Source organism: Erithacus rubecula (assembly GCF_903797595.1).
Source record: "Erithacus rubecula genome assembly, chromosome: 8".
Taxonomy (NCBI): domain Eukaryota; kingdom Metazoa; phylum Chordata; class Aves; order Passeriformes; family Muscicapidae; genus Erithacus; species Erithacus rubecula.
In genome coordinates, this window is record NC_136659.1 from 29633818 (window position 1) to 29655806 (window position 21989).

At 38.3% G+C, this 21989-nt stretch overlaps 1 protein-coding gene across 6 annotated transcripts in view; it reads right to left on the reverse strand.

Annotated features, from left to right (window-relative positions):
- DPP10 (dipeptidyl peptidase like 10) overlaps positions 1-21989 on the reverse strand; it is a 445885-nt gene that overhangs the window by 113836 nt on the left and 310060 nt on the right. For all 6 annotated transcript variants that reach the window (XM_079310523.1, XM_079310525.1, XM_079310524.1 and 3 more), the window contains one exon: positions 7920-8014. In XM_079310523.1, the coding sequence (XP_079166649.1) occupies positions 7920-8014 (95 nt within the window). The remainder of the gene's footprint in view (positions 1-7919; positions 8015-21989) is intronic.

The following is a 21989-nucleotide window of genomic DNA, read 5'->3' on the forward strand; positions in this document are numbered from 1 at the left end:
ATTTTTTCCCCCTAAAACCATGCCTAAGGAATTTCATCATCCAACAGCTGCCTGACTCCATGGCTGAGGAGATCAGATCAGCTGGTAAAGGGATTAAAAGAAAGTTTCAGTCCCTGCTGCAGGAGATGAGATGTGTACCACACAAACTACTGGGAGATCATCTATGGGCTCTATCAGTCCCTACAGGGATTAGATACATTTATTCATTAAAAAGAAGCAAACCCAAGGGTTTGTTCTCTTCTCAGGAGAACACAATTTTGAGTTTAAAAGGAAGAGCTGGGGAAATACCACATTGGAAATACACTGGGAATTAAAAACCCCCAGGTGTCTTGTTATCCAAAATCCAGGGGATGGTTGTTCCATGGGTCTGCATATCCACAATTTCTCAAGCTTCTTGCTTTGTCAGGAGCTCTTTAGCCCTCATTTAGGAAAACAGACCTAAATGCTGCCCCATGTGAATATAACCCTATGGGTTTGCTGTGCTTGATCTCTAAGAAATTGAATTTTGGACAAATAAACTCTGAAATTGGGAGAAACAGAGCTGCCTAATGAGGCAGGTCCAGGGATGCAGAAGCAGGGCTGGATTCCCTCTGCATCACTGCTCAGTATCAGGCAGTCAGGGACTGGGGCAGTGCAACACTGAGCACCCCAGGCACACCCTAATCCCATTCCAAACCCAACAGAGGCAAGGCAGAGCACAAGGAAAAAGGGAAGGGAATTTCCTTATATCCCAAAACCCAGCCCCATCAAGAGCTGAAATCCCTATGAAAACCATCAGCTCTATGCAACCAGAAAGCACTTGGAGTGGAGAAATAGCTGTAATCCTTAAAGTAGTTACAGTCCACACAATTGCATAATTCTGAGACAAAATAAATGTGGGGTTTTTAAACACTTGTGCACTGTCTTCCCTGCTTAATTCACACATCTGCCATCCATTTTTCCTATATTGCTGCATTTGACATAATTTCACTTTTTCATACATAAATGATCCTATATCTGATCTTTCATTCCTCACTCGACCAAAACTCCCACTGACTGTAAAATCCAGTCTAGCCATATAAAACATTGTATTTCCAGGTTTGTTTGAATATCTCACCTGGTAAGAGTTTTAGTTCTTCTCCTGAACAGTGATGCATGATGTGATGACCCCAATGGTCTCACTGCCATCATAGATTGCAACAGTAAAAGCCAAATCCAGGCAAAAAGAATTTGAACAGGCTTTTGTCCTTCAGCTTCCCAGCTCCCTTCTCTCATCCACCTTTTGAGAATTGCTAAAATATAGTTTTGCATGGAATGAAGAATTGGCTTTTTTTCCACCTTTCTATATGGGTGCTTAAAATGGAACACAGAATTCCAGTGAACAATATATTCTCAAGTTTGACTTCCAATGTCAATGTTTCTTTCATTTTGCCTGTTATGTGTGTTTTCAGAACACAGAAATACCTGTTACAATTGTGTTGAAGGGAAATTTTAGGCTTGTTTAGGCTCTGCAACTCAGCAAGGGCTAAGATCAACTCTTTCTATTTCTCCCTAGTTCTGATGTACTGGCAACTCTTTTCATCTTTCACATACTATAAAATGTTTGGTTTATTAGTTTTGTGGATTTCAACTACTATGACATTTAAATCAGTACCTTATTCATAATCTTTCAAAAACACAGTATAGAGCAAACTGATGAAGTTATGTGTAATACAGTCTAGGTCAGACTTGTAAAACTATTTTTGTAACAAGCATACTCTACAATATTCCTTTCCCATAGTTTCAGTAGGACAGTTTTAAGTGAAATAATATATCACAGTTAAAACTGATTTAAACAAATGTTCATTGTTGTGGACTTTACTTATTTGTCTGGTTTGTTTTTTTCCTTTAGTTTTACCCTTTCTGGTGATTCAGTTTCTTGGGCTTCTATTTTTCCCAGAAACTTCCATCTTCCACACTCCTGTTATTCCCCTTCTCCAGTTTTTGTTAAGTACTCCCTTAACACACATTAAGGCTTTATTTTATTTTTTTTATTGCTATTCATCTATAATTAAATATTTTAAGTCCTTCAGGAATGTTCCTTTAGAGGTTGGTGGCAACCAAAAGGAAATTACACATCTCTCTATTGCACACCTACATCTGTATCACAAATTTAACTTAATGGTCTAGCAGGACCTCAGTGGATGGGAGTTATCAGCATTCACAGGTATCCAGCTCAACTTATCAGACAGGCATTAGCCAAATGGCATAAAAGGAGTCAGGAGGGATGGAATTACAGGAGCTGTAATTTAGGAGAAGGAGGAGAAGGCATCTGGCATGTCACAGTTCCCTTGGGAGGCACCAGCAATCAGGGGAACAATGGGATTCTCCTGCCCTGCCACTGCTGTGACCAACAGGAGAAGGTGGAACATGAGAGAGCAGCAGAGAGCGCAGCCCAGCAGAAGAGCAAGGCTTGTAGCACTGAAAACAGGGAACCTCTGAGAAAGACAGGTTGTAATTAGAAAAATGTGCTGTAATTGGAATGATGAAAAATCTGGGTTTCCAAGGTTACGCTTCTTAATGAGGTGCTTCGTGTGTCACCTGAGCATTTAATCTAGACCCGAAAATGCTGCAATGCCAGCTCTTGGAACTGTTAACCCTCAGGTGTCCTGTCCAGTTTAAAAGACAAATGTGCCTTAACACATGATCTCAGCTGACTTCTGTGCTATAGATGGATGGCTCTCAAAAACAGGAACCAAATTCCCCAAACCCACCTGGAACTGCAGGACACAAAACCAGACATGAACCACCATGGCCTCCCTGACAGACAATAACAGCTAACCAGTCAATCACAGAAGTTTTTCCCCTCACATTTCCCAGGAACATTTCCATAATTAACCCTTAACTATATCAAGGAACAATTTTACCAGAAATGTTATTTAGAGAAATCCCACACAGAGTTGCCGTAACGTAACAGTTTCACATATTTATGGTGAAACTTCCTTCACTTGGATAAAAACCAATGGCCACCACCAAACCACAGTAACTGCAAACCCTTCCATCTGTCAGGCTTTCCCATTCAATGCACAATGGTGCACTGCAACAATAAACCCTTCCTCATAAAAACCCCTCTACTGAAAAGCTGTGCTGAGAGGGTTGTTTTACACTTAGAGGAGAGTAGAGAGAACGTTACAATATCCATAACCACCTATTTACAATGTGTGGGTCATTAAAATGTCCAGTGTTGCAACAACTATTGTTATTTATGTAGTTATATAATGTTATTTAATGTATTTACTATTGTTCACCCTTTCATTAATCTCTTATGCAAGGTTCTTAAAATATAAGCATGTAAACTACTCTTGCAATTAAATCTACGTTAATCAACACAGGAATTGTAATTGCATTATGATGCTGCTCTGAATTTCCTGTCAAAAGGGCAAGGGGTGTGTGGTGATGGAGAGCACAAAACAAAACAAAAAAAAGTCCCAAAAGGAAGAGAACGAGCAGGGCTGTTTATGAACAATGCTCTGTAAAACACCACAAACAGTCCCTGCCAAAGCTCTGCTCAGACTGAAGCTCTCATTCTCTGCTTTTGGCTGCCAGGCCTCCACAGGGCTTGCACAGCTGGGCAGCCACAGCCTGACCACGAGCCCTGAGCCAAGGCTGCTCCTGCTCTGCCTCCCTTCTGACACCAACAGCAGGCAGCAATCCTTCCCTCTCCACCCTCGTGTAAAAGATGCTCCACAAAACACAACAGGCTCCAGGGTATGCTCCTGACAAGCTCTGGAAACAGGTTTGAAACTCAGCAATGATTGTTTGCTGTGGACCACAATGCAATTTCCCTTTGAGCTTGAAAGGAGTTGTGGAAAGGCACAGGAGTCAAGTCAGGCAAGTCAGAAATTACTGGGTTTGGAAGAGTCTGAAGTGTCCAGCTGGGGGAAAGCTGGAGTAAATACATGACCCTATTCTAGAGCTCACAAACTGAAAACAATTGCACTTGTATTGCCTGGTTCTGAAAACAAATCAACAGATTCATTCAAAATATATCCCACCATCCACTCAAAAGATTGGAGGAATCCCAGAGGACTCATTTCTGACAGAGGATCCTGAGGTTTGTTAGGGTCCATTCATGGTATCTGAATACATGAACCACAAGAGCAGAGAAACTGAGGGCTAATAAAACTCTAAACACTTTCATAATTATTGCAGCTTTTTTAAGAGGGAAAAATGAAGGGAAAACTTCTGCAGGTTTCTTTCACAAAATTCAACAGATTTGGCAAGTTTCATACCAGAACACACAGTCCCTACACACAATTTCTATCCTCTCTGTATTTGTTTTTTCCATTTTGTTTTGTGCTTAAGGGCTGTAAAACAGACTTGAGGAGCTCAGCTAGAATAATGGACAACTTTCCCTGAGCTAAAGAATCTGTGTGCTCCTCCAGGCTCTCCTGCCCTGCTTGTGGCTGGGCTGTGAGTGAGCTGGTAACCTGCTCTTACTGACCTTGTGGAACAGCTGATGGCAAAAGCAGTAAATAAAATGCTTGCTAAACACTGAAATTCCTTAGCTAGATGTGGCATAATGCCACATTTGGGTTTTGGAAGTGTAATGTGTAATAAAGTATTGATAAATGCTGACAATCTGGTGGGTTTGTCACTGAGGATCGTGGTGATAGGCAGCCCAGATAGATGATAGAGAACATATTGTAATCATGCATGGAGGCAGCATCTCAAACACCAGGATGCCACACAGTGATTAATGTCTAGGGCTTTTTCTGGCTCCTCTTAACAGGAGACTTGCCCAGCCTCCAGCTGTGAACATTTATAAGCTGCTGGCTAAGGATATTAACTGTTTATTAGCTGAAACAGGAGGCACTACACGGATACAGTCAGAGGAAAATGTGTATTAGAAAACATCCTTAAATAATAACATCCAGAAATGTTAATAAATATTCTTTGTGCTTTGCAAGCTACCTTTGGCATTGTATTTGTTACCCATAATATTTCTTTGCTGATAGATTAATTATATAAAGTCCAGACTGTTTTACTGATTGATTACAGAAAAGGATTCAATTCCAGGACAAATTAAGTGTAAGAATTTCTTCTACTAAATAAAACCTGATTATATGGAAAAAAGTACTTTAATTCAGGAACTTGGGATAGATACTTCCCCTGTGGAAGAGAAGTGGGCATCCTAGAATGACAAAACACTAGCCTTTCTCCCTTCCAGGTACATGACTATTATTAATGGTACTTTTAAAGGCTAGGGGATTTTGTTATCTTATATATATCAACACTGGGTTTCTTTAAAAAACTGCAGCCTGCTTTTCTGATGATACAACTACTTAGTGAGCACAGCAGATCCTCATTAGGGATATCTGGCTTCTGCACAATAAGCAACACAGAGAAGGATAAAAGATGTGTACTTTGCAGGAGAGTGGCAGTCTCTAGGATGCAGAAGAGCCAGTGATCTGTGCCCAGTGGAAGATTGCTTCACAGGCTGAGCAATGAGGGAAAAAAAAGAAAATCCCTGAGGTGCTGATTCAAGCACAGCCCAATCAGGGGTGGCAAAGAATCATTACTTGCCCTGTGCCTCTGAACAAGGAGTTTATCACAGCAGTTCAATTTTCCATGGGCAATTATCAACATTACTAAGAAAACCCTGCCATTTCTGTGGCTGCTTGAGCAAAGGCAAACAGGAGAGTGAATGCAGACTGAAATCAGACTAATAACTCCCATTAAAAGGTGACTCTTCCATGACTGAAACCCTCTGATAGGGAAGAATGAAGGAACTTGCATTGCCACTGCCTATGTTGGATCTCTGTTGTATTTTTTATGAATCCAAGACATTGCTGCAGAGTCATTAAACCACCACCATTCTAATTATGCACTGATGATTAAGCAGATATGACACTGAGCGAGGAAAATGTTTGATTAATGATCCAGGTGTCTAACTTTAGAAGATTACATTTAGCAGTGCAAACTGGGGGACAGTCAGGCTCAGAAGAACAGGGCAGCTTTTGATTTCAGCCTGCCTCAGTAATGTTATCCTGTTAGTTTTGTTGGGCACTGTGTCAACAGCACAGAACATTTCCCACTGTTCTCTTCCAAACACACACCAACAAACTTGCTGGGCCTTCTGCTCTGTTTTCAGCTTTTTATTATACTTCCTCCATATGAATACTAATTGCTGGGATTGACTTTTTAAAAGTGTAATGCTCTCAACTTTTGGCTGTGTAAAGAGAGGAGCTCTGCAGGAAAAAAAATACACTCAGGTTTTTATTTTTTCCACCCATAATTGCTAAACGGGTTCTTGAATATTATCTGTTTTGCATCAGTTTCTCACATTTCTAATTAGCAGTAGATATCTAGTGGCTAGAGCTCCCTCAGTTTGAGTGAATTGAGGATAAATCAGTTCCATAAAAAGCCCAGAGAAGAACAGCTTTGCAGAAAGAGGCAGTGTGAGGCAGCCTGTCCTTCCCCCCACCCTCAGCTGGCAAGGCTGTGTGTCATGCTGGCATCACCCTCCACAGCACAGGCCAGACACTTGCAGCCAAAAGGGCAGGAGTTCCTCTGTGAGGACACTCAAGTGCTGTCATTAAAGCCACATTTTCCATCAGGGATGGCCAGGCAGCTGCTCCAGCTCTGCACTGCAGGCACCACGAGGGGCTGAGCAGCCCAGTGGGCCAGGCAAGTGCTCACACACACTTGAATAACTGGGAAAGGGCTTCTTTACACTTCAGGGCTTGTACTTGACAGGAATTCACCCTTCCACCCACCTCTAATTGTGTCTGACAGGCTTTTTTGGGCTAGGAGGTACCCTGAGGCACAAACCAGCATATGGAAGGGTGCAGCTCACAGAATGGATCACACACACACACTCCATCAAAATATAATTCTCTCCTCCAGCCTCCTCCATCTTTACCCTGACCTAGGAAATCAGCATCAAATTCTTTCTCCTGAAGTTCTGCTCTCTCCTTTCTTGTTTGAGGAGTTAGAGGTAAAGGTTACCTGAGGCTTTATACTTTGAAAAGAGGAATCTCTATCAGCAAAGGCCAGGAGCAGACCAGGAATAAAATCAGCCTTTGCCAAAGAGCACTGATGAAAATGAATCATCCTTTTGAGTCTGCAGGTGTAAAAGATTTTATTAAATTAAAAGTATAGGGATTAACAATAACAGCCAGTGGTCTGCATGGAGCGTTTATGAGGAAAGATTGACAAGCCACACAATTATGCTGCAAAACCCTGATAAACGAGAACCACAGGGTGGAATGTAAGTGTATCCCTGAGAATTACAGTGGCAAGCAGAGCAAAAGAAAATGCAGACTAAAGTATTAAAATACTTCTTAACAAGTACTGCTAGTCAGAAACCACTCATGTATATATCCTTTACTGGTCAAGAGGAATAATCCCCAATCATCTAGTCTGCCAGTAAAGCACAGAGAAACAACTAAACCAGAGATTAACATGACATTTTTATCTGCATATTTACTTCCCTTAAGAAAAATATTCCTATGAATCTTGAACAATTTTTCCCTTTTCTAACAGTGAAAATCTCTCAACATTTAAGTAGCATTCCCACCTTTTAGGAAATATTTTTTTTCTTAATAGATATCACAGATAGACTCCCCAGCACACATGCCAAGCATGATCCATCCTTCAGATGGTCTGAACAAAGAACAACCAAGAGCAAATTCTCCAACATCTTGGCTATTTACACATAGGTTGAATAAAAAAAAAAAAAAAAACTTCATTCAGAAATCATTCACTGACAGAAGAATGGATTATATTTTTAATTTATATGCAATATAGTCTAGGTTATGAACATATCTCCTCTAACTTTCATATATTATATACATTATACATATATATATTTCATATATACTCTCTCCCTCCTGTTACAAGAAAAAAATGTTAGCAGACTTCCACTGAGAAAGAAGCAGATAATATATATTACTTACAAAAGTTGTGTTTTCCAGTAATAATGTGGTTGTATTTGTTTCTACATTCAGTTCAACAACATGTCCATTCCTGGTTTTATACACCACTGCTGTATCTGCAACAGCAAAGAAATAAGCAGTTAATAAACACACTGAGAATTTGATACATCTATAGAGAGAACCAGCATGTTAAATTAATTTGAGTATCCTTATTACATACAAACAAGACAGAAGTTTTGTTGATTTGCCTCATGAGCTTCAAAATTATCAGTTTATGCCCTATAGCATGCTCACCCCATTCAATACATCTATGTTTTGGCCATATACTAAAGTGAAGTTTTGCAAAAAAACCAAAAGATTTTGTTGGACATCATATTCACATCTCCTTAAAAGTGATTCCAACAAAACTTCTGTACTGGTCTGTATTTCTAGTGACTGGCAGGACAAAGTCATGACTGCTTTAAGGCAGTCCATATTCTGTGTGCTTCATGCTGGACCACAGAATTCTGAATTTTCTTGTGAACTGAATGTTAGCAAAGAAGAGTTATAGCTCAGTAGGTCCACTTGCAAAACATTTAAAACAGTGCAGGATGAACTGTTGCAACTTTTTCATTTTTCCACTCACTTGATTTGTCATTTCTTGTGAGAAAAATAATCTAATAATCACCTCAAGAAAAAACAAAACTGAAAAAAATTGGGATGGCTATGAAAAATACTTTGTATTTATTTGTATCAAAACCTTCAAAATTACCAAGAAATACAATTACTTAATCAGCCTTAAGGAAAAAAAAAAAAAAAAAAGCTTTCAAAATTTCCACTATTTGTAACAAGATTGAATGGATTGAGTGCTGATTCTCTCAGATTATTTAAAACCCATGCATGAGATTTATACTTTATTAAATGACACTATTTTATTATAACAATGTAAAAAGCATAGGAAAAGTTCTAAATTAAGCCTAAAGGAAACACAAAAGATCTTCCCTGATCCTCAGTAATGTCTGAGAAATTCATTACAGATCCCTGAGTTTTATGAAGGGGGAAGTAAACATGACTGGAGAAAAAGGTTATGTTATAAAAAAAAAAAAAAAGCTTCACTTCTTCAGAAAAATGTAGCTCTATTTTAATTGACTCCACAGGAACTCGAGATACAGCACTAGTGAATGTCCTCTGGAATGTTCTGTAAAATTAATGAAGCCTCATTTGAAGACCTTACTAAGCTATTTTAGGACTGTGGCTGGGAAGTGGGGTGGGATGATGGAGTTTAGGAAGGCAAATCAGATTGAGAACTGTGGAATTAACAGCAGCTCCTTTTAAAGAAAAAGTATTTCAAACATTCATTTTGAATAAAAAAGAACAAAATTTCATAGACAGTTATTTGGTTTCAGGTTATCAATTACAGAACAAGGTTGTTTCTACAGCTTCCTTTAGGCTATTTTGAATGTTTTCTTTTAGGAACCCAGTACTGAAAATCTCCACTGACACTGGTACATGATGCTGAGTACCACAGAAAAAATGAAGGTGTCTGGCTAAAGACCTGTTCCCAGTTATGATTGAACTGTATTTTGAGAAATGGCATAAATAACCCAGAGACACTGAACAGCAGTGATCCAGGCCATGCATTTTGACCCCACAGGTGACACTGTGCTGCCCAAATCCAAACAAGTACAGAATGTTACTCCTTCTCATTTATCTACTCTCCTTCATGTCATTTGCCAACAGGATTTATAGAATTGTGCCTCATTAACTAATTCACTCAAAAAAACTTTCCCTTAAAATCCCTAAGAGAACCAGAAATAAAATACACAGTCCTAAGGTTCTTATGGCAAGTCCTTCACAATGTGTAAAACAACATTTGGAATGGCAAATACTGTGCCAGACACAAATGAAAGCCTTTGTTCTAAAGTTAGAAGAAAATTAACTCAAAGAATCTGAACAGAAAACTGTGTCAGACCTCTTGAAAAGCCAGGCTTTACTGGACAGTAATTATACCTCTCTCTGAACTTGGATTCTGTAGGTAACTCCTGAAGTGCATAAATCAAATGAATGCTTGCAAAATGTATGGAGGCTTGCAGGTTAAAAGATTGTATCAGAATCCCATGTAAACACAGGGCATAAGAGCCTTCAAAAGAAATCATAGTAATTAATATGGAAGGTCCATTTCAATCAAGATTTTTTCAGGCTGTGATAGTTGATGGTCACACCACATGATGATGATTCTTTTCATTGGTAGCTCAAATGTTACCTAGAGATATAAACATACTTTTATTTTTTTTTTACATTTTTGTTACCTAGAGTCAGAAATTCTACAAAAGAAAACAATTCCTAGTCCTTAGCCTCATCCATTTGCACAACTGATGGATTTGTTTTGTTTATTGTCTTGGTGCCTTCACCACAAGGAGGTTCAGGGACCTCTGACATTTCACAAAGGCACTCAGAGAAGTAGAGCTCTTACTTCAAAGAAATTCTCATTTATTTTGAAACAAACAGTAGAATCATGTGAAAAGCTCTCAGCTGGGCACAAATTGCAGCCCTGAAGAGCCATATTATTGATCTGAGGACATCTCTAGAATAAATGAGACTCTGTCTTAAGCAAAGGAGAACATGAGGAAGCCTCTGTAAATAAAATGTGTTATCAAGTCACCAGCCCTGGATGATGCACATGAAAAGTCTTACAAACAACTGATTGAAAATTTCCTAATTATAATAGATCCCAAATTTCTGAAAAGAGAATTTAATAATTGATTAGTTTATTCTGTTTTACCAAAACATGACAACCAAGGGTCTGTACATAACATCCTGACATCAGAACCACATAAAATAATGGCATGACAGATCCAGGATTCTTCCCACAAAAATAGTGGCTGGCAATATAATTAACACCTAATAGCACTTGACAGAACATAGATCTTACTAAGAAAAAATGAAAGTGTTATATTAGATAGAGAAAACTCTGCTAAAACTGTATTGGGTTTTTGTTCAAGGTATTTGATTTCTTTTATGATACCCAAGACTTGCATTAAACAGAATTAATGGGAAACACATTAGGAGGATTTAAAACTCTATCACTAAAAAAATAAAGAGGTAGATAGGGTTATTATAAAGAACTATCTTTGGGAAGAATTGGTTCTATCTTGATTTTGACCTCACTTCCAAGGCTGACTGAGAAGGAGGCTGTCTAGTGGGCACACATCACTGCAGGACAAATTGATGCTCAACAGGTTTGGCTTTCACAAAGAATGCAACATTAAATAAAATATTACATGAAAACAAATTCAAACAAAATTCTGGGATAGTCACAGCAGAATAATTCACTTTAGCAGCATCCTCATAGAATTGTATTAGCTGCAGAGCTAACAGACTTTATTTTATGATTGTGAGGTTAAATGTCCAAATTCTTATGCTATTGCATGTTTCTAAAAGTAAATATTTTCATCATCTGTTCTATCTCTAGGCAAAGAACATGGAATAAATGTTCTGCTGAAATGATTAATCCATACATTCTAAATCACAGTTTGGATGTACATATGAATAATATAAATACAGCCCTCCATGACAGCACTACTACATAAATACAGCACCATGATAATCTCAAGTATTTTTTTAAATGAAAGCAGTATTTCTTCTAAATAGCTTCACTAAGACTATTGTTTCTGGTTTAGGTTCAGCACTGCTAGGGTTGTGTTTAAGAGCAGGGTATGAGTTGGCAGGAAATGCAGCTCTATACTGTGCCTGGTGTAATATAAATTCTTCTAGGGAATGTCAAAGTACAGGCAAAGCATCACAAAATGAAAAGAAATCAATGCAAAACTTTTCCTACTTGACAAGCAGCTTGACCCCCATCAATTCTGCAATAATTTCTTTACATTTATTGAATTTAGCCCCATTTATTGAATTGACCACATGCTTCCATGTCTTAAATGCTACAGAATTCCTTTATAGCACTCACAGTTACACGTGGTATGTTCACATGGACCAAAAAAAACCAAAAAAAAAAGAGAAATCCAGGCTCTTGTAAATCCTACTGAAAAACCCTGTATTGTTTAGGGAGAAAATGGACTAACTTCCATCCTTAAATACATCCCCATCACTACAAATCAATTCCTGAATTGTTCTAGTGCAAAAATTTGGCCCAGGGTCTACATGGCCTTTAATGATTTAGCTTTCTGGCAGCAGGATTGAATGGTGCTGGTTTATTAGAAGAGTTTAAACTATAGTTTCACTTGGCACTGAAATTCAGCACATTATTTGTTACTTAAATTACACAGACTGAGTTGAAAGGACACACTACCACATACTCTCAAATCTCTTGAATTTTAGTACAGTGCTCTATTCACTTTCACATCAATATTGATCCAACTTTTATCAGTTGGAAGTTTTCCTCTTTTAGAGATGGTATTTTCATCTTTAGACCTGTATGTGACACAAAAAGCTCCAGGTTGCTTATCACATTTATTCTTTTTCTCCCATGGAGTAACTCCAGGAATCTCCCTGAGTGCCTTGAGATGTTGGCACAGGTGCTATTGCATAATTCAGCAGAAAGTCAAGAGAAGGGAGTTGTGTCCCTTATGTGAAGGAGCAGAGGGGATCTGAAATGTTTTGCCATTTCTGCAGGTCTTTAAATCTGGGATATTTTACAAGAGATTGCAGACCAATAGGGATGTGAGACATAATCAGTCAACTGAAGTTGTCTGTACTGTACTTGGAAAGATCCAACAGCTTCAGGAACAAGTGGGGTTTCCTTGATAAAGCATAAAAGCAGGAATCCTGCCCTGGATGAACCTTAAGAATTGATGAAAATATAGAGAAGCACCACAGGCTCACTAAAGCCACAGTATTTAGAAGATTACTGAATCTGAGCCTCCACTATTCTGTACATATTTCATTTTATCCAGGCAAGACTTGCATTTCTACCCAGTGTATTCCATTCTCAGAGGTTTTAAATGATGATTTTTGATCTATGAATACACATGGAGTTATTCTTTGGCCTTGAACAGTCATCATGGCAACCCAAGCTTATTATAAAACTAAAACCTGCTTAGCCTGCAAATCCACATTGTCATCATGTTGACTGAGATTAACATGAATAATCTCTGCAGCTGTTAGCACTGACAAGGAGCAACAGAATCAACAGCATTTCTTTGAGTGAAAAAAAACCCTGACTCTTACCAAATTCACAGTACAGTTAATGTACATTTTGTTTGCCAAACAAAAGTAGTTTAGTAAAATATTTGCTAGATTTTTATTACTTGTTGATAATGAGGCTTATTTCATGGTAGCTCCTGAGAGAAACTTGGGTGGATCAATCAATTTCAGTGGATACAAGCCAAGACCAGCTTTGACCAACTTGAGCTAGAACCTGGCTCAAAAGGGGTCTAGAATTTACTAATACTGATATTGAATAGTTTGACCAAAAAAACTGATTTATAAAGAAGGTACACAGACTGCTAATTGCTGGTTATTTGCACAGAGCACTGTAAATCTTAGCCTAAGCTAATTGCCCAAAGGAGATCAGCACTCAGGCAGTTTTGTGCATAGAAACCATCAAGTATTAGGGCAATTTATTAAAAAAGTCCTGAGAGAGCAAGTAGTGTCTAAAAAGTGAAGGAAAGAGAATGAAATAATTCAGGCAAGGCTGAAAATCTCTTCCATAGTATCCAGAATAAGGAGGCCTCAGGGTACTTTTCTGAAATTGCTGACAGTGTTAACCTGAAGATTGTTAATGCTTGTTTTCCCACTGAAAATATTTACTAAGTTTTGGTTTGTTTAGCTAAAATTCTGCTTTGCAGCACAAACAGCAGCATTAGCAAGTCAGAGTCCTCCCCTTCCTTATATTTCATGTTTTTTCAAATGCAAACCTGCAAGAAGGTTGATATCTTGCAGTCAACACACGTCAATCAGCCTTTGCTGTACACAGTATTATTAGAACTGCAGATGGCATTTCATCAAATTGATTATAGAAAATGTCATGCTAATTAAAATAGAGAATGCTTTCTGATTTAATAAACAGGGGGTGCTAGACAATTCTTTGTCTAATGAAGTGTTTACTAATTAAATAAAACAGTCATTTACAAAGATATTAGAGATACAGACCAAATTTCAATATGTTAGTAAAGTCATGTGTAAGCTGAGCAAGATTTCCACTGCACTTCTAAAAGTTTAGGCTGCTAGTAATGCTCTCAAGACAAAAATTATTCTGCACTAGTTTTAGAATGCAATGTACTCCTGGAATGTACACCTCCAGACAATCCTTTAGTACATACAACATTTCTTATTCAAAATGGCTTGCAAAGTTGTACACACAGGTAATTCCTGCTCTTTCTGATCCCTGCTTCCTTTTCCCATCTATGCCCAATGCAAACAAATCAAAAAACAGACAGAGATCTTATGGTGCAGCAGCTACAGGAATGGAGGTGGCAGAGTGAGAGTAGCACCCTGCCAGGCACAGAGGAATTAGCTCTGCTATTCCTGAGCTTCAGAATGAAGTGCCCAGGCATGGATTGACCTAGAAAATTCAAATTTCCATCCACACTCAATGTATCTTCCTCTTTTCCTAATCTGGTCATTGGTTTGCAGAGCAAGTCAAGCTCATTTCATGCCAATTTTCAGTGGTCCCAGTTACTTTAGCATATCGAGGTATGAAAATCTTCAACTCTGCTCAACTGCCAATATTCATTTATGAAATTTCTTCCCTGTCATGCAACTGCACAGGATCATGCCCAGTATCACACTATCCCCATGCCCACTTCAGACAGAACAGAGGGACCAGACAGCCCCTGAATACTAAAAAATCCACTGGGGGATTAATTTATAAGGAAAAAAAAAACAAAAAGAGTTTAATATATAGTGCAGGGGAGCCAAGCCTCTGGAGTTTGATCTGAAGCAGATGAGGAAACATTCACTGCAGAGCTGTGGGAGGCAATAAGGAGGACAATGACCACAGCCACAGGTTGTAATGTCTGTGACAAGCTCAGCTGGAAGAGCATCACTGTGTGCTGCCTGAGTCACTTCTAGACATGTTGGAAAGATGGAAACACGAGGGAATCACTTCACAAAGACAAGATAGAGGCAGATAAAATGAAATGCAGGTGACCACAGAGCTGAATAAAGCTGGAGACTGTGCTGCAGCCCCACCCAGACATGTTGTGCAGTGCCAGCTCAGTTTTCACAGCAAAATTAAACCATATATTCCTCTACTATGTAATGCCATGGTAATGGAAAGCTGTTCTTATTGAGAATAATTTCCAAGTTTTTTCTAGAAGTTCATCAAATCACTCATAACTTAAATTGTAACTGCTTGAGGGCTTTGGTCCTCCTATCCCTGGCATTGAGCAGCAACAGCTATTTGAAGCTATTTCCTCTCCAGTCTCCCTGGATGAACAAATTGTCTCTTCTGCTCCCCTAGTACTCTGCTTGGGAGTGAGCATAGCACCTTTATATGGATCTGATCCCTCAGAACTTCCCAAATCAAGGCTGCCCCAGCAGGGTCTGTCTGATTTTCTGTTTCAAGAGCACACTCAGAATAACACTAGTACATCCAAGCTTCTGCTTTCCAAAATCATAATCTGCAAGCAAGTTGTTGGCATTGTTTAAGGAGTTCTCTAACAATTAGAAAAAGTTGAAAGAAAATAAGAGTTGTGCCATAATTATTTTCCTATAGAAGAATTTAGTCTTCCTTATTTTAGAACACAATTGGTCAAAGCACTACAAAGTAAATTAACAAAAATAAATGAAAATGCAAAGATCTAAGTGTGTGCCAGCACAAATAGGAGGCAGTTATCTAACCCAAAGAGCAATGAGTTGATGGACTAAAGTACAAAATGTGACTGTTTCTACCATTTCTCCCAAAGCTTTCCCCATCCCACTATTCATAATGCAGAAATCTCCATCTGTATCTCTGTCATTGCTTGGAGGAAAATGCCAGGGATATTCATTCCTCCCCTTAAAGCACTAAACATGATTTCATTGTGTCAAAAGCTAGGATAATAGACTTCAGTCTATTAGTCCATTTCAATTTGTTTGAAATGCAATTAACAGTAAATCAGCACCAAAAGAAAGGGAGGGGAAGTGGCTGCATTCATGGCAGACCTTTCTTGGCCACATCACTGCTTGAGTGCCACACAGCTTTGGGCACCTACACTTTTCTTTAGCCATTCTCTGTGTTAAAAAAACAGAGACACAGAGACAGTCTTCAAATTAGACAAAATATTTAAAAAATGTAAAGATGATGAGTGGTGAAACTTCTAACAACACTTTGGTTTTCTTAGCCCACATTACACGGTGATGGTGAAACATCAAACATTGTAATCTTGCCAACTTCAAAATTCTGCCAAAACTCCTCAGTTTTCCCAACTACTTGGAAACATTTCTGCTCTCCTACATTGCACCAAGGGCCAGCCTGGCAATGGACTCAGACAGATGTTGTCCAAACAGCATACATGTCCCTGGACTACTGAGAAAATTAGGGAACAAATTCTCCGTTTCGGTCACACATCCTACTGCAGCCTCTTCCCCAGAGGGATAATGAGGCACCACAGCAGAGCAGCATTTCCCTGGCAGCCCTGGGAGCTGAGCTTTGTGACCTTTCTGCTGAGCCCAGCCAGATGGAACACGGACAGCTCCACTCTGGAGCCGGCAGCGTGGCCGGGCTGGATTTCACACACACTGCTGAACTGGCAAGGCTGCACTCTGGAGGAGACAGTGATTTCAATGAAGGGAGATTTATATGCTTCTCTACTCCTATATAACTGCAAATCTCAAATAAAAGTGAGTATTTCAGCTTGCAATAGGAATGTGGACTCCCTAAGCCTTCCAAACAATGACTCCTGAGGGCTCACATCATCACTGCTTCTGCAGGGCTCCAGGTGTGACTGGCATTTCCTAGAAATGCCCAAAAGTGAGAAAGGTAAAATGCAGTGGATGTCCATATCCCAATAAAAGGCCAGTCTCTGGAGAGGGCTGCAGTTATCTCACTCCTTTTTTACCCACGAGCTGACTCAGGCAGAGCTGGTGGCTCCATGCCCAGCCCCACGCTCAGGCAGTAAAACCATCACAGCTGTGATATCCACAGGTCCTTAACAAACTGTAATCCAGCTCTGGGAACCTGGCACACCCAGCACAGCACATCCAAGGCAAACAGGGTCATGGAGTGGGACTTCCAGGTGTACAATGCCAATTTTTTTATTTTATTTCATACTACTGAAGGACAAAGTATTTTATTATAAATGTAAGCGCATGTAGGCAACTTTCTGTTCACAGTTATTTAACTTGCTTCTTACAAATCTCAGTCTGATTTACAGGAAGAACATGTTGATTAAATGGAGATCATTATCTTGGAAGAATTATCATGCACACAGAAATATCTATATCACATCAAAGCATTGTTTTGGATTTTATTTGTATCTTTTTTATGAACCTTAAATACTTCCCTACATTAAATTATTTCTACTGATCAGTCATCTGAGCTTTGAATAGAACTTACAGATTCAAGAGTCACACATGTCATTAAGAATTTTTGCCAGAAGTATTAAAACCTGTGTATCTAAATTCAACTCACAAAATGAAAACAATGTAGGTGTTGTTTTCATAAGTGTTCATCACCTGCTACTGAAAGTCTTGGGAAATAACCATGCCAGGTAATTGGAAAATTAAATGGTGACTTTGTATGTATCTAATCAGCACAGATATGGAAACACAGATTTGGCACCAGCATTTGAAAACACTGGCAGGATTTGCTTTGGCATTCATTGATTTTGGATGCCATTGTTTCATCTGTACATGTAATTCCACTGCTCTGCTGGAGTGTGGGGAATTGGACAGGCAGTGCCAGGGACTGCAGGATCACCAGGACAGTGCTTGGCTTGACCCAACAGGTCCTGCCCTGCCTGGCACAACCTGGGTAAACTCCATAACAGCAGGAAGCAGGAGTGGAGTGGAAATCACCTAGGAAAGCATCTTATCCTCAGGATTCAAACAGAAAACTCAGGTGTAAGCTCAAACTCACACAAACAAGCCTTCTGATCAAAACACATCAGCATTAAGCTTGTCATACTGGCCTGGAAAGGATTCTCAATGAATTTTGCAGCACTTGCCAACAGATTTTATTTGGCTCAGAGATGAAGCCTCAGTTCCAAACAGAAAGAGACACAAGCAATTAAGTCTCTATCTTAACATTATCATCATGTTCCTCACTTTGCTTCTTTCAAAATTACAAAGGTGACACATTGGTAAGGGACATTTTGTGCAGCTTATCTCTACAATTAATTTAAAATAAAATGTAGCTGAACTGGAATATTACAAGAGGAAGAAAATCAAGGAAAGGTTGAAAAATGGCATTCTTGGCAAGGCAGCAACTGTTCTTAACCAGCATGAGCATTTAGTGGCAATTTGACAGCATTGCCAACAAATGGAGGAGCACAGGCCTCCTCCAGGTGTGATGTACAAGGGAAAGAGTAGAGCTATTCTCCATGCTTTAGTCACACATGAGTTTCAAAGAATAAATATTTAAATTACATTTCCAAATTTATCCTAATAATTGTTCCATGGAATTATACCTCTTACCAGCTTCTGAACAGAGAATTCAAGAAATTCAGTTTTTATTTTCCATTTGAATTAGACCATCCTTTCAGATGAACAATATTATTATTTTATTAAATAAAATGCTAACTTCACTAAGTCCATACTTGCTCAATAACTGCTTGGACACATAGAAAAGATTCTGTTCAAAGTTTAACGTATCTGTCTGTATTTTTTTTATTTTTGTGACATAAAATGGAGGAAAGTAACTGGAAGGATTGAATAAAATAGAATACCATAACTGAAAAATATACATCTAGTGCTCATAATTAACAATTATTAAATGCATCTGGAATAAGCACTATTACATTATGAGGAAAGCCTGAATATGAAGATTCTTGCATTTCCTCCCTTAATCCATTACCAAGGATATAAGGGCATGCAAAAAGAGATGATCCAAACACATCAGCAGGAACAAAATTTGTTTAGGTGTAACTTTGCCTTTGGCAGAACATCCATATTTTTCACACCTATACGTTTCACTTTGGAAGAATATTAAACATCTTTCTAAATGGGGGGGTTTAAAGTTTGTTTACACTTACTCATTTTTATCATCTTTAGTAAACACTTTCCTGATGGTGAAATTGTCATTTTGTTATTAATAAAAAATTTTGTTATTTTCATTTTTTGTGCAATTATGAAAACAAACCCTTCATGCACCTAATTGAAACACAGACAGAAATACTCCCAAATTTCCCAAATGTAGATCACTTTTAGCAGTTCTAAAGACAAACTTATTCTAGTTTACAGATTGAAATTTAAGTCACTACAGGGAAGCCACTTAGCAATTCAACATACTCATATGAAGTGTATGAATTTGATATTGTCTTCCAAATTATATATTCCAAGTATAAAAAGGCTGGACCAAAGGGATGGAAGCAGAATAGATTGCACTCATTTTATGCAGTAGATTCAGAGATTTCAGGGCCAAAAGAGCTCATTATGCACCTCTATCCTGAATTCTTTCACAGCCAAGATTACAGGATTTTGACCTGCAATTCTGGCACCAGGCCTGTAATTTCCTGTTGGGTTTTCCTTTATAGAGATCATGCAGATTTGTTTTAAACACTTTAGTGCAGAATCCACGTAGCTCTTGATATAATATTATGAGCTGACAAACAAAAAAAAAAAAAACCCAAATCCTACCAGGATGCCATTAACACCTTACTTAAAGACTTTTCACTATAATAATGCCTGGAGGGAATTATCAATAAAAGAAATCCATTTAATCTTGTAGAGTAATATGAAGCACACTAAGGAGATGTCAGAAATTGGAGCCTGTTCTGCTCTGTTCTGTAGAGTGCCCACTTCAACTCTCTGGATCCAGTTTGTGCCACTGAAACAATTCACTGTTACAGTAAAAGCATAAGTTATGTGATACAATGATGTATCAAAAGACCAAATAATTTCATTAAGATCTGCATACAAATTTCTATGCTCCATATATTCAATCTGCAGAGAGCAGAAACATTCCTTTTTCTGCCATGGCATTTTCCCTAAACATGAAACCCAACAGGAAGTGACATCATTACTATCTCTGTAACATTTAATTTCATCTTAGAAAAAAAAAAAAAAAAAAAAAAAAAAAAAAAAAAAAAGAGCATTGTATCAGCCTTCAAAACACAGCCCTGAACTGGAAACAGGTTTTTTTCTCTGAGAAAAGAACCCAGAATTGGAGCTTCCCAGGAAGAAAACTACTTCCTAGGAAGAAAATAGCTCCTACATTTGAGGATAGATGTCTTTGAGGATAGATGTCTCATTTCAAGCAGATGCCAAGAACCCTTGGCCTGATACCAATGACTCCCAGAAACACTTTTCACATTCCTTACTCAGCAGCAGAGCAGAAGAAAAATCTTCCAAGCTCTCTGGAGTGAAATATCAGCACTATGAGTCTCTGCTCAGTGATCAGGACATGCTTGGCATATTTGGTTTTGGGAGATGAAAAGAAAGAAGAGAGAAATGCTTAAAAAAACAAAAAGAGAGAGAGAAAAGAAAGAGAAAGAAAAAAAAAATAAAAAATATAGTAACTCTTGGCAAAAGCAAGTTACTTATTTCATACAGCAAGGAAAGCAGCTGGGAGAAAACTGTAACTTTAAAAATATTTGAAACTCATCAAAGTTTGGCACAGCTTGGATCTGGCACTTGCTTCAGGACTTAATCACTGTTCTCCTTACCTCTAGGAGAAATAACAGGAGTATACAACATATAAAGCAAAGAAAAATATATTCATTTTCAGTAAATAAGCAATATCTACAGGAGTACCTGTGAAATATAATTTTATTTTCAGCTGTGAAAAGACATAAAGCTGTCACTCATGCTTCTGCAGTCTTAGAGCCAGTTAAACACACTTATTCTGAAACATCACAAGGGAATGGAAATAAAGCATAATGTGATAAACAATCTGCATCCCATTTTTTTCTAACCTGCTAGTTTTTTAAGACAAAAAGCCTTTGAAATCTTTCAGCACAGTGATTTCTAGGTTCTGGGTTTCTAGCTGCTACTTCTAATTAGTATCTGAGATTCCAGTGCATTTATTTTTCACTTGTAAGACAGACACTTGAGGGGGGATAAACAGTCCAATGTTAGGATACCCTAGCACAGTTAAATGCTAAACTGATGTGGCATCTAACCCTACACAACATTTATTTTTAGATATTTCATCAGATAATGTCATTACATCAACTATAAGTGAAATAAAAAGTCCTACAAATATTTAACAAATTGTAAATATTAACTGTGTTGTGTAGACCACATTAGGATTTTTTATAACCTTGTATAATATAAAACTCATCCTTTTTAAGAGCACACTCTTCCTGTTGTGAAGTTCTACTACCTGTCTGATAAGACTTCATACATTAAATTATTCAGTATGTCCAATTAAAATCCATCATATAATATAATGTGATTATTCATCACACACCAAGAGAATTGCATCAATTCCAGAATTTCCCACGTAATTATTTAAAGAAAGAATACAGTTCACACAGCAAAAATGTGAAGTAAACTCTTCTAAGCAGCAATGAACAGATGCAGTGCCTACTAAAATCCTGAGTTTTGTGGAAAATGAGAAGAGGACAGGGTGATATCCAGCCCTGAGAGACTGAGCAGCAGCTGAGCACAGAGAGAGAGGAAGAAAATGGGAATCATGCTCCTGGGAAGGGCTCATGTCCCAAACCACATCTGAACCTGCTCCCCTGGCACAGCACCAATCACTTGGTCTAGATCATGAATTCATTTAAATTTACTTGTGAGAAGCTGGCCAAAATAATATATAAATAATCAATATAACTGACAACATGTATTGGCAAGTGCAAAACTAGGGATTTATTTCCCATTAAATACATTTTTCTTCCATAATTATACTTTAATGAATGCTTTTTGCAGATGTCAAATGAAACATTTGAATAGGAAGTCAGTTTAGAGGAAATCTTAAAACATTTTAAAGCTTAGTACACTGAGGCAACTTATGACTGATAAGTAACAGAAGCAAAACCCTGAGAGCAAACCCCAACAGTGACA